The following is a 12,619-nucleotide window of genomic DNA, read 5'->3' on the forward strand; positions in this document are numbered from 1 at the left end:
TTATCAAAGGAAAAAGCTTTAAGAAGCATCTAACAACCAACGGGTGGCATTTTACCATTTAGTCACAAAATAAGTACTTCACATTGGATGTGTCAGTGAAAGTAACATGTTACCCGAACCAATAACTTTTAGACATTTTTATTCTCATAACTTTTGCTGTAACAAAATCCACGTGTCTTATGTACATTTCTTATTGGAACCTGTGTTTTTCCTGGGATCTGTTCCATCAGCTTCACTATCGGTCACAGACAAGTATAAAATAACCAACATTAGCGTCCAAACGTTTTTTGATTAACAGTGTGATCATTCACTCAACTTCAACAACATCCAAATCTTTTTTTTTTTTTAAACTGTAACTTTCCCTAACATAAAAACTATCTTACATGTACGAATTACATCAGTTACAAAGGAAATGCTTCAAACCTGGAGATCCTGTCTGACTCAAAGCACCATCAAGGTCCCGACACATCGAATACAGTCAGTGTGCACAACGTCAGCCTCCAGTTCACTGTCACAGCAGCTCCTGGACTTAACCTTCCTCTTTAACTATAATACTGGTTTATCACTGTTGTCAAAAATCAAGCAGCGCTTAAAAAAACTGCAATAAAACAAAGTAAGTACAGAAAATAAAGATACATGTTAAAATCCTCCTGTGGGTAAATACTGTTAATTAAACATCTGATATATTTAAAATCAACAACAATCCTTTTAAATATTATTTTAAGAAATTCAGTGACACCAGCTCAACACAGAAGCAGAACATTACATCATCAGTATCAAGTTTACCGTAGTTACTGGGTTGTGATACATAAAACTGTTTTAAAAGTGAAAGTGTCAGTTTATTACAAAATTAAGAAAAAGGTTTATGTTCGAACAAAAGAAAAACTTTAAACTTAGGTTTTAGTGTAAAGCTGAACAAAATAAAGGTTTACATTTCTGTCAGGGGGCAGCTGTGGCTCAGGAGGTAGAGAGGGCCGTCGGTTCGATCCCCGGCGCCTTCAGTCTGTGTTCAAGTGTCCTCGGACAAATAACCGAACACCATAGTGCCTCAGATGGCTGTGCCACTTTCTGTAGATATGTATTTTCAAAATGCTGTATTGGTATTTTTACTTAAAATGTGCACAGTTCTTCCACCACTGATTGAAACCCCAGGAAGAAAAACTAGTAAGATTGTTGACATTAAGATTTTTACCTCCTCCAATGGGGAGGTGACGATTTCACCACTGTCAGTGATTCTGTTGATTTCCAGTATCTCAGATATACAGTAACTTTAAAAGAGCAAAGCGAAGTGTCACTTTTAAAAACATGTTCATTCATGCATGTCAGTAGTGCTGAAAACATTAGTCGAATCAAAGAATATTCAATTGACAGCTATTCTTCTTCGATAATAAACTGGAATGTTGGCACACAAGTTGCATCAATATGGCCCTCTGGGAAACTGGGATTAGAATCGTCTTTTTCTCCTTTCTTCTGATATTTTGTAGAGCAAACAATTAATCAATTAACTGAGAAAACACTCAGTAGATTAACAGAAATTTGTTGATTAAAAATCATGGCCTCCTCAAGGTTTTCTGTAATACTTCATGATTTTTTGGTTAATGACTCCACAATAACTTGGTCTCCCATATCAAACAAATCCCTTTGATTTACAACAATATCACCTTCCTGTCAGTTTAGACATTAGGTCTATATATATAATTATATACTGTATCTATTTACAGACACCCAGTCTCATTATCGCTGACTGCACCTCCAGTCACTCAATCTGCCTGTGGCTCCTGCTGTCAAATATCATGGAGCGTCTCTGCGGCTGGTAGAAGCAGCTGGTGGACGTTTCCAGTCTCTGCCCGCTCTTTGGAATAGTCATTTTGTTTTGAAGCGAGATCCCCTCCGCCGTCCTGAAGTTCTCCGCCATCTCTGAAGTGTCGTTCAGGCTCCTGAGGGACGAGAGGAGCTTGCTGTCGTCCCCTGACGGTGGGTAGTCCATGATGGGAAACGGAGGACTGAGCAGGATGAGACTCTGAGGTCTCTGTCGGTTCCTGAAGGACGGCCTCTGTAAAACGTTCCCTCTGTTGGGTCTGGGACAATCTACAAACACTTCCAGACTGGGAGCGTGTCTCCGTGTTATGACCGGCAGTTCTGGAGTGGTGCTGGTATTCACGGCGTCAGCGGATTTCTCAACATTGGGGTGTTTTTGGTGTTCGGGAGCAGGTTCTTTATTCTCCAGCTCCTCCTTTAGATCTGACATCACCTGAGGAGGTGCAGCATTGATTTTCTCTGCGCTCATTTTGGGATATTCCTTTTCCTGCTCCTTCAATGCATCAAAATCCTTCTCTTGTCTGGAGTGAGGTATCTGACTGAACTGGACCTTCGGGGGGATGACAGGCACGGCCTTGGCCTGGCTCGTTTTTATCATGAACGCTGTTCGCACTGATGACACGCTGACCGGCGCTGAGTTTCGGCGTAGAGGCGCCTGCCGATCGTTCAGAAACAACTCCAGCTCTGAGGGCAGCCCGTTGTTCACAGTCCCACACGAGCTTAGGAATCCTCGCTGACCAGATGAGAACTCTGACGAGTTACGGTTCTGCCGATTAGAAATGTCTCGGATGCATCTGTACCCCAGGTCTAGGTTGAGCGAACACGGCCGGTTTTTAGCAAAGCTGTTCTCCTCTCTTCTCTCTGGAGCGGCTGCCTCGTACGACATCTGCCTGTAGAACCTATGAGATGAGACTGTGTTCTTCTGTTTTGCTATGCTAGATTTCCCCGCGTGTGTCTGTGATGCGTTGATGCTGTTCACATTGACCCGAGCAGGTACAGACGGAAAATACATCCATTTGCTTTCAGGCTTGCAGCTGGATGTCTGCAGGACGGCTCCTGGGGGGCGTTCGTTGCTCCTACTGGCAGATTGTTTGCTATTATCGACCGAAGAAGGAGGCGAAATCTTTCCCTCCTCAGAGCGCAGCGTTTCTCTACAAGGGTAGAAGGGAGACAGCTGGTTGAACAGCTCCTCCACGTCAGGTGAGTGCAGAGGACTGGTCACCCATTGCTTGTTGGAGCTGAAGTCCTCCCAGGGCTCCACTGAGTCCAGATCTTCCAGGACTCCTGTGCACAGATCGTCATCGTCAAGGTGCAGCAGCTCCAGGGCTCTACGTCTCTGCTCCAAACACACGGAGAGCCTCTGGATCGCCTCCGCCTCCGTCATCGCACTCCGCTTTGCTCCATCACAGGGGGCGTTTATGTTTTCACTAGGAATTTCCAGTTTCTGTGAATTGTCTGTATCGCCTGCTTCTGAAACGCTTCCATTAGTTGGAGCATCCTTTGCTGCCGGAGGAGCCACAGCTTTATCCAAACGTGTTTCTGATAGAGCAACTTGGCTCCTCTTGGTGTGCGCTGGTTTATCTTTGTCCCAGTGTGAGGCTCCTCCATGCCGCTTCATCTCTTTCTCTCCCCCCAGGTCAGCAGGGCAGACGTTTCCTGTGCTTCCACCGACAAACACGTCAACGTTTTTGTGAAGAGAAAACAAAATGTCTGACTCTGACGGTTGTCTCTTTGCAGAATCTGATCCAGTGGTACTTGAAGGCTGCTCCCTGCACAGCAAAGACAGAGACGGAGAGCTGCGGCTCCGCTTCGACTTCACGTCCATCGTCAACTTCGGGCCCTCACAAGGCCTGGAGCTGAAAACAGGTTTGAAAGTCTCATCCAGGAGGTCGATTTCAGGTTCGGTTATCTTCAGCTCCTGGTGGAGGTCAGACCACAGCTCGGCTCCAGTAGAACATCCTTTGTCCTGAGAAGGAATACAAAAGAAACTAATTACTAATCAAATAATAATAAAAAACATGATCATCTCTCTATACTGGTTTGAGACATGTAGTACTTGGCTAAAATATATGAATAGTAATGGATTTGAGAAATTTGTGACTTACAGTTAAAAAACTTTTTTTATCCTACTTTAGGTTTGGAATTGTACTATTTGTACCTATGGATCCCAGTACTTTCATTTGACTTGGTAACACCTGAGAATAGGACGGATCAGTGGTAATTGTGACTGATGCTTTATGGTCTTTGCTTTGCTTTTTTGAACAATATGTCTTTTTCTATAAATTTTTTCTGTCTAACTTCATTCTCTTGCAGTGGCAGAACTGCAAACTACACATTCACTACAAATGATTTACCAGTCGTAAAGCTGCAGGTTGCTTGTGCAGTTCCTTCCCAGGAGATGGCGCCACATCTTCGCTTTCTCTTGCTTTTGCAGGGGACAGCGGTTTCAGCTCAGAAGTGTTCATCCCTCCTGCTCCTTCTGGCGTCACTTCTTTGCTTGTATCTGAGGGAAAAGCAGGTATTTAAGTGGTTTTCTTTGCATCATTACTTCTTACACATGGTCGACCTGAACGAGCCATTTTAAAATGTGATAAAGGAAGATGTAGTCACCCTCTGGTCGAGCTCCAGAGGTCAGCTCCTCTGTACTTTTCTTCTCCATTCCTTCCTGCCTCTTTGGTTCCAGTTGGGGGAAGGTGTTGCTCTTTCCACTGTTGCTGCTCTGCTCTGAACTTTCTTTGCAGGATTTCAAAGTGGCTGCTTTGTCCTTGGCGTGGCCCCTGCATGGCGTGCTGTTTGAGCTGATAACGGCCGACACGCGCAGGGGAACGGACACAGCGAAAGGCTCAGATATGTTGACGGCTCGCCTCTGATGGCGCGGCGAGGACTCCAGCGGGAAGAAGCTTCCTGGGAAGGAAGGCCGAGATGAGCTGCTGTGGGAAGAGCCTGAGTACAACATCCTCCTGTTTTTCGGAGACGTGGGTTTGTACCCGCTGAGGTCCTCGCCTTTGAACACCTTCAGTTGCTCTGGCAGTGTCTTTTGAGAGGAGGCCCCTGGTGACCCCTTTTGGTTTGTGCCGGAGCTCCAGCCACCCGTCGCTCCGGCAACTTTCTTCCCTTTTAAATCCCAGCTTTGGTCGTGCTCACTCAGGTCGTAGTCTGAACCCAGTGTTCTGGATTTCACATCTGGAAGAAACATGCTGCCCGGTCCTCCAGCTGGACTGTTTCCTGTTCTGTCATCATCTGCACAGTGAAAATAACACAGGGGGAGTAATATGTAACAGATCAAACAACATATTTCATATCAAGGCATAGACAAAAATGTACAATGCACAGGACATTTTCAGGAGAGTATATGTAGTCTTCAGCCCCACCTGTTGGTAGAGAACACAAGGACTCCATGCTCCTGGACGGACGTAGAGCTGCCTTTTCTGTGGGGAACAAATCCAATAATATTTAAGTCACATTTTCTATTTCATGAACAGATCATCACATCATGGTGGAGCTTTAAAGTCAAAAAACATTTAAACTTTGAAATGTACTATACTATTGTGCTATTCAAATAAAATTCTTACTTTACATTCAAAGATATAACTTAGGCAACTCCATCACAAGAGTCCTCCTAACCCCTTATATTACAGTGGAATAAATTACTTAGTGACCTTTCCCTTATATGGGTACGGCTGATCATTAACCTTACCTGTGTTCCCCTGTGCTCTAATGAACACGCTGCCGTTCCGGCTCAGTTTTCCCTTTGAGTCCACAGACCTTCCCAGGTTGAAGATGGACTTCCACTTTCTCGATTTCCCTGAAAACTTTCGTCTTCCAGACAAAGAGGGATCATTAGACCCGACGCCGATCGTCACCTTGTCCTGACAGAAATAAATACAGTCGACAATCTTGTCATACTTGCTGTCTGATATGTCGATGACGGTGTGGTAGAGCGTGGCAGTGCTGGTGTCAGGAAGACTGTTCTCTCGCTGACGCTCTCTGTGCACAGGATGGTTTGGACTTAGGGAGCGGGCCTGAGCTTCTTCCAGGCTCATCAGTTTCATCGGCCCACACTGGCCACTGATCGGGATGGTGGCGTACTTCTCCCCACACATCAAACTTGGTCCTAGAGAGGTGGAATAAGACCAGGTTTCAACCCCTTGGTTAAAGTAATGATAAGAATCCAGGGGTGGACCATTTGGTCACTTAGGCCTCCAAATCTCTAACAAATGAATGTTCCTACCTTCTTTGGGTTTGATTTGCACCGAACCACCGCTGAAGATCTGATTCGTGTTGTTTAGAATAAACTCGACCACTGACTGTTGTATTCGCACCTCCTGGAACGCCATGTCTCCGTTGGCAGATGACGTCTCTATGTTTTTGGATCTACAACAAATAAGAGATGAGGAAAAAAGCTATTGAGACTCATCAGAGCTTCGAGAAATAATATGTCAACGATGAATGACCGAAAAAGAAAGTTATCTGTGTAAAGGAAACAAAACTCACCTTAACAGATTTGGAGCCCACACCAGGGCCAGGTTACGTGTGTGCATGTTTGTCTCAGTGCTGAACGTGGCGAGGTGGGTCAAGTGTTTAGTCAGGTACTCCAGAGTCCTGAGGACAGTTAACAAACACATATTTATTACAACATTATTATAAGAACAAGAAAACAGGACACATCAAAATGCTGAGAGTGAAACCGGCTTTGGTAGAGAAGTGTACCTGAAGTGAGGGGTCGGCAGCTCTTTGATGATCTTCTGAATGTATAAAAGTCTCTCATGATCGCCCTGGACAGAGACCACGTCCTGCATGTGAAACAGACAGATGTGCATGTCAAAGGAATTCACATCCAGGGTTGGTAAAAAAAATAATAGAAGGATTTGGAGGACCGATGCCTGTAACTAGCCAGCAACGTGTTTATTATCTCTTTCCAGGTCGTGATTATGGTTTACTCTGGATTGCGAAGTGGAGGGTTCGGGTTAGGTTAACCCCTAAATATGAGCGTGTGGTCTCCGCCGCTCTCTTGAAATTCTTGCTGATAATGATCTTTAATTTGTCTGCGAAACCAGCACACATACCCTTACAATAACATAACATATAACAGCTGGTTTTACCAGTTCGCACAATCAACGCATTGACCGAGGCTCGCTGCTCCGCTCTCTGGCTCAACAAATGTAAACAGACATGCTGGAGTGCGTGCATTCCCACTAATGTGCTTGAGGCCTGAGTAGCAGCATTTACTGGTCATGTGTGAGGTCATCAACCTGTGCTGTTGTGCAGTCTTGTGTTGTTCTGTCAAATGGCCCAAGCACAACAAATCTATTAGTATTTTTTTATATATAACTTATAAGTGTCAGACGGAATCAATGTGGAACTGATGTCATCGCACAGCGGCTCCTCTCAGAACACTGGGTTCAGTCTTTCCAAAACAAGAAAGCTCCACAATCGGGCAACAGTGTCCCAGTATTATGTTCGTCTCCATGTTGCACCATGTGAGGAACGGATTTTTCCCCAAACACTTGACTACTGGAGTTTTCAGGCAGCAGCAGCACGAGGTGTATGAATGCCAAGGCATGCACATAGTCCAACAAGATACAAAGAAAGCTTCACACAGAGCATGAACCAGGTTTCACACTCTATTCCTGCTCCTCTCCCTTATGCCTGCGACGAAAAATCACCCCCCACACAAACCTACGAGATGTGAAATCCCGAATTTGCAGAGATTTAACTTTTTGTGATACTTTGAACACATTTCGGGCGTTCTTACAAATCTTAAAATCCCTTGTGAACCAGAAGGACCACAAACCAAATGTTTGTATCTTTAAAATCAGACAACTTGATGAAAAGAAACACATCAGAACAGACCCTAGCAACAGAGTTCTCCACAAAACACCCATAAAAGATGAATAACATATTAAACCCGTCTCTAACAATCATATCATCGGAAGGAAGTTTTCTTTGTATGTGTTGCCTCTCAAAGTTCAGTTGACATCTTGTCATTGAGCTGTTTTCTCCAGGGAGGAGATGAAAACAGAGATCAACGTTGAGCCAGAGAGCTGAGGTCACACTCATGAAAGCTGATCGTAAATAAGATGCTGACACGGATATACTATATCATGAGGAATAGATACTGCTCAGTCACTTCTAATGCTGGGGCTGCCTTGCTGTGTGTAACTCATTATGTTTTCACCCCTGTTTTTCCACTTTAACATCGCGAGGGCGTCTGACATTTTTTTGGATTTCTAAAGAAACAACAAAGAGATTGGAATGAAAGGACATATTAAGAGGAATGATGTCTTTGAGTGTGCGTAAGGTGCGGCTGGATTGAATGTATCGGGACTCTCTGGGATTGACGGAGGTATGTGTTGTGCTGTGCATTTCTAGTTTGAGTTTGTAAAACATAAGTTTAGATTAAATCCCCTGTGAAGCCGCAGGGTTTTTCAACATTTGTCAAAACTGTGGGGGAGATTCGAACGTAGATACTCACCGTGAATTTGCTGTACAGCTCATAAGTGAGCAGGGGATTGGGTAGCTCCCTGAAGTACAGCTTACATAAGGAACCCACACAGTGGATGTCCTGGAGGTACACTTCCTTTGTAAGGTCAGGGCACGCCTCAGAGCAGAATTCCTGCCTGCATGCGCACACACACGCACACCCACACACACACACACACACACTTGGCTGAATACTTTGATTGTTTAACACCCCTGCTAACGGCTGTTGCAGTGTGTGGATTGTTATAATGAACCTGATCCGGTTCACTGACATTGTTGTGGAAAGAAAGAAAAAAAAAGATGGGAAAGAAAAAAGAAACTCAATACTAACCTGAGAAAACAATAACATACAAATTGAATATACCCTTTAGTATTTATTTGGTGTAAATAGATTAAAAAAACTGATTGACTGAACTTATGTTTTGGACATAATTTGAGGTAAAACATCTGATCAAAATATCGCTAAGTAATAAGCATTGATATCAGAAGTTTCACATTTTCTACGACATGGCACAGCATCATCAGATGGAGTTTCTACTATTGTTTGTTGTGCAGCAAACCTGTTGCGTGAGTACCTGAGACGCTGGATGTTTGAGGTGACCCCCGACAGCCTGTAGATCCCGTCCACAATCCCATGCTTCTCAATAAACTCTGAACACTCCTTCAGAACCTGCGGAACTGGAGTTAAAATATTGTCATTGTCAGTTTGAGAATAATTTTTTCACAATGCACATATCTTTAAGTCTTAAAAGCAGGAGAAGGAAACAGTTTATAAAGTGGAGTTTCAGTGGTAACAATGCACATAATGGATGGCTTCATGGGTTTGTTCCACCATGGCTGCCTTATATTCCTTAGGGTGGCTGATTGTAGGTGGACTTTGGCAGGAAGTTAAAAATGGTTTGTTTGTTTCAAAGGAAGGTTGACACACCCAGTCCTTGTAGCTGGTATTACTTACGACATTTCCTCTAATAGAAAACAGCTTTTGAAACGTTACCACCGACCCACACGGCTTTCAGAGCCACAGCACATCACCTCCTGCACACAACTGGAGTTTGGCCACACTCTCTTTAGAAATCTCCGCAGATTTAACTGTGGCTTATTCCAGAGCCTGTTGAATCACATGCTCGTATTCAGTTGGAGCACAACTTCCCTTTCGGCTAATACCGAAAATATATATATTTTTACTTGTGGGGAGGAGCTGATTCCTTTGAGTTAGGTTCTGTGTGTTTTTTTTATGCATGCACGCCTGGATACAGAAACTGTCCTTTATGAGAAGGGGGAGGGGGGGGGGGAGACAATGACTTTGATGTATTTGTGAGTTGTTCTTTCAAAAGCACAAGATCAGCACACATTTTCAAAAGTTTTGCCTGGTACAACCTTGATTAAATGTGGTTCTCTTCAAATATAAACAACAACATGAAATTCCTTTAAATTGCTCCTCTCATTTTCAGTCTCCCACAAACCATTAGTTTGACTCCAAACATTGGAGTAATTACATGTGCGCCATTAAATTAATAGTCCCCATTGTAAATATAATACTCTTTCACAGATAAAAAATAATACATAGGCTGAGACTAATGCATTTCAATATGGTCGTTTCTGTGTAAGGCTTAAAAATGCCACCATGCTTCCAACAGAAGTACAGCTCAACAAAATGAACCTGTGAATATTTTAGGCAGTGGTCAATCACTGCAGACCAAGAATCTCCCATTTACACACTGATGTCTTTGACATAATTGGACTTTAAATGACATGCCTGTGGTCAACTGCTGGACGAAGAACAACTCTGTAGCCTTGACTTAATGTCTCTCAGTCTCAGCGTTGAGGGGAAGTTTCTGCTTCCTGTAGCAGCAACAAAATACAGTTTGGCTCTTATATGAATTTTACAGATATGATGACGTTAGACAGTAATTAAATAAATCAACGAGTGATGCAAGACGAGGAGGATTTAAAGTTGATTCTCGACACAGACTCAATGTAGGCAACAGATTATTACATCTGCCAAGGAAGTTATGTTGTTGATCTAAAAAATGTTTGTAATAATTCATGGATCGTAATGAAAACCAGGCGCATTGGTGGAACTAATATCTATGAGTGCTTGAAATTGTCTACGTGGAAGTAAGCCTTCTACTTAGTGTCATTCTAGTTTGTTTCTGCAGTTATTTGTAATGTACCACTAAATGCTGAAAGTGCAGATACTGCTCAATGGTTCACTTTACAAAACCCAAAACCTACAGTTTCCTTTTTTTGAATAGCTTTTAAGGGTTACTTTATTTCCATATGCGGACTGAAAACATCTAAAGATTCAGGGCCAGATATAACACCATTGTTGTTCCACAGTTTCCTTCACCCTGAGGGAATAATGTTGGTAAATGCTGGTTTTAAGAGTCGCTTTATTCAAAATTACTGTAGTTTTAAAACAATGACACCACACACGTTATTCATAGAATTACATAATCCTGATCTTCCCGGTCAGTGTGAGACAGGAAGTCTGTGTTTCATGTCTTATTTTTAGGCCCATGAGAGATTTGGACCTTGACACTGTCTTTTGGTTCATCACTTTTAAATGCTTAGATATGTATTTCACTAAATTTTCACGAAAGGTAAATAAACTCAATATTTTTGCTCAGTATAGTAACATTGTGTTGGATTTTCAGTGTTGTTCTGATGCTACATGGGGACGTTATCTTATTCTTCTGATCAGTTTTTTTAAGCCTCTTTTATTTCAGTGAAGGAAATTGAATGGCCGCTGTGGGAGATAATGGGCTCCGAATGAAAAGGTTCCGATGTATACACACTGAACATCTAGGTTTTCCTCTGGGGAGAATGAGTCAGTCCACAATATGTCTCCTGGACATCCACGACGAAGGGCTATGACACACACCTCCTCCTCACTTCCTGCACTGAAACGCCCCGCCTCACACTGCGTCCACTGCAACAGGTCTTCCTTTAAGCAGCTATTCATGAGCCTCCGCACGTGGAACACTTGTGTTCACCGTCTTTTTTTCCCCTTACAGATCACAGTTACGGTTCTCCCCCCCAAAAAAGTCACAGATGATGGTTGTGAGAACAAGAACAAAGAACTCGACCACAGGAAACAAACAGGAATTAAAGGATCAAAAAATAGAAACCTTGCAAAAAAAACAAACCCACATATTTGGACTTTTTATGATAGGTTTGGTTTGTTTCTGCTTGTTTTCTTCTCTCTCTCTCCTCATCATCATTCTCATCACTAAGCAACAGCGCCGCCCAGTCTTTTGTCAGACACAAAAGTGGTGAAAGTAACTATAGTCGCTGTGGGAAATTGACACATGAAAATGTAAGAGCCACACCCAAAGTCACAAATGACCATTTAATACAGCCAATGGGTGAATGAATGGTCTTCCCATATATAGAAAAATGTATGCTTCAAATATAACAAACCCTGCATTGGTTACATGAAGGCAATTTTCTGTGTTGATTTCACCACAAATATGCATCAGAAGGTTTTAACATCTATGATAATCTATGACATTATCAACTAAGGTGTATTTTTACTATCAGTGTTATCCTCTCTTTCTATATGTAAGAGTCAAATCTGATGAAAGAAATCATGAATAGTATGACGATCGCTGCTTCTAACAAGTGTTCGATCTTTAGAAAAGGCTCAACAAAAAAGTTTTACCATCTTGTCCTGAGTTCTGGAGGTGTTCTGTCAAGTCACAGCCGAACGCATTCTCACTTCCTTTCTTTTTCAACTTCTGCTTTGTCCCTTTATTCTTCATGTGGCTCCAGTTAGTCAGTCCAGATGATTACAATGAAAAGCTCCTTGAAGGCACAGCGATCGATCCATATGACCCCGGTAAAAAAAAGCTTGAGCCTGTGGGTCAAAAAAGCAGCGACATAAGAGATCCCAGCATTCAGCTCCCAAGACTCCTGCATCCGCTCACATTCTGACTGACCACCCTGTCGGAGGCTGAGAGCAGAAGTGACGTCACGTTTGAAACTTTTAGCTCTTTCAGATCGCCGTGATTTCAAGTGATGATCAGAGAAAAAGACACAACGTGACTGCAGCTCGGCCGGGACGTGGCAGTCCACTGCGTTATCTCAAGGAGATTTGCAGAAACAGCATTAGAATCGGTCGGTTTCCTGTTGTTCTTTCACCCCCAGCCAGTCTCTCTCTCCCTCTCTGCTCCTTTTTTTATCTCCTCCTCTTTTCCTTCATTCCACACAGTCTCCCCTTTTCACTGGTTTCTCTGTGGCTGAGGAGGCATCAAGAGAGGCAACCCCCCCACGCCCAGGCACATTAGTTTGTATTTTCATTCCGAATTCCCCTTTT

The 12,619-nt window shown here is 43.1% G+C and overlaps 1 protein-coding gene across 1 annotated transcript; it reads right to left on the reverse strand.

The window, feature by feature from the left end:
• Positions 1 to 12,619, reverse strand: arhgap31 (Rho GTPase activating protein 31). The gene is made up of 12 exons (XM_062406348.1): positions 11,966 to 12,619; positions 8,877 to 8,979; positions 8,294 to 8,438; positions 6,529 to 6,611; positions 6,313 to 6,420; positions 6,050 to 6,192; positions 5,725 to 5,932; positions 5,516 to 5,637; positions 5,190 to 5,246; positions 4,429 to 5,058; positions 4,173 to 4,321; positions 1 to 3,784 (listed from the first exon to the last, which is right to left on the reverse strand). Exons 1-12 carry the CDS (start codon positions 12,063 to 12,065, stop codon positions 1,757 to 1,759), a joined length of 3,876 nt encoding a protein of 1,291 aa, XP_062262332.1. The 5' UTR covers positions 12,066 to 12,619; the 3' UTR covers positions 1 to 1,756.

This window comes from Platichthys flesus, chromosome 15 (genome assembly GCF_949316205.1).
Source record: "Platichthys flesus chromosome 15, fPlaFle2.1, whole genome shotgun sequence".
Classification (NCBI taxonomy): domain Eukaryota; kingdom Metazoa; phylum Chordata; class Actinopteri; order Pleuronectiformes; family Pleuronectidae; genus Platichthys; species Platichthys flesus.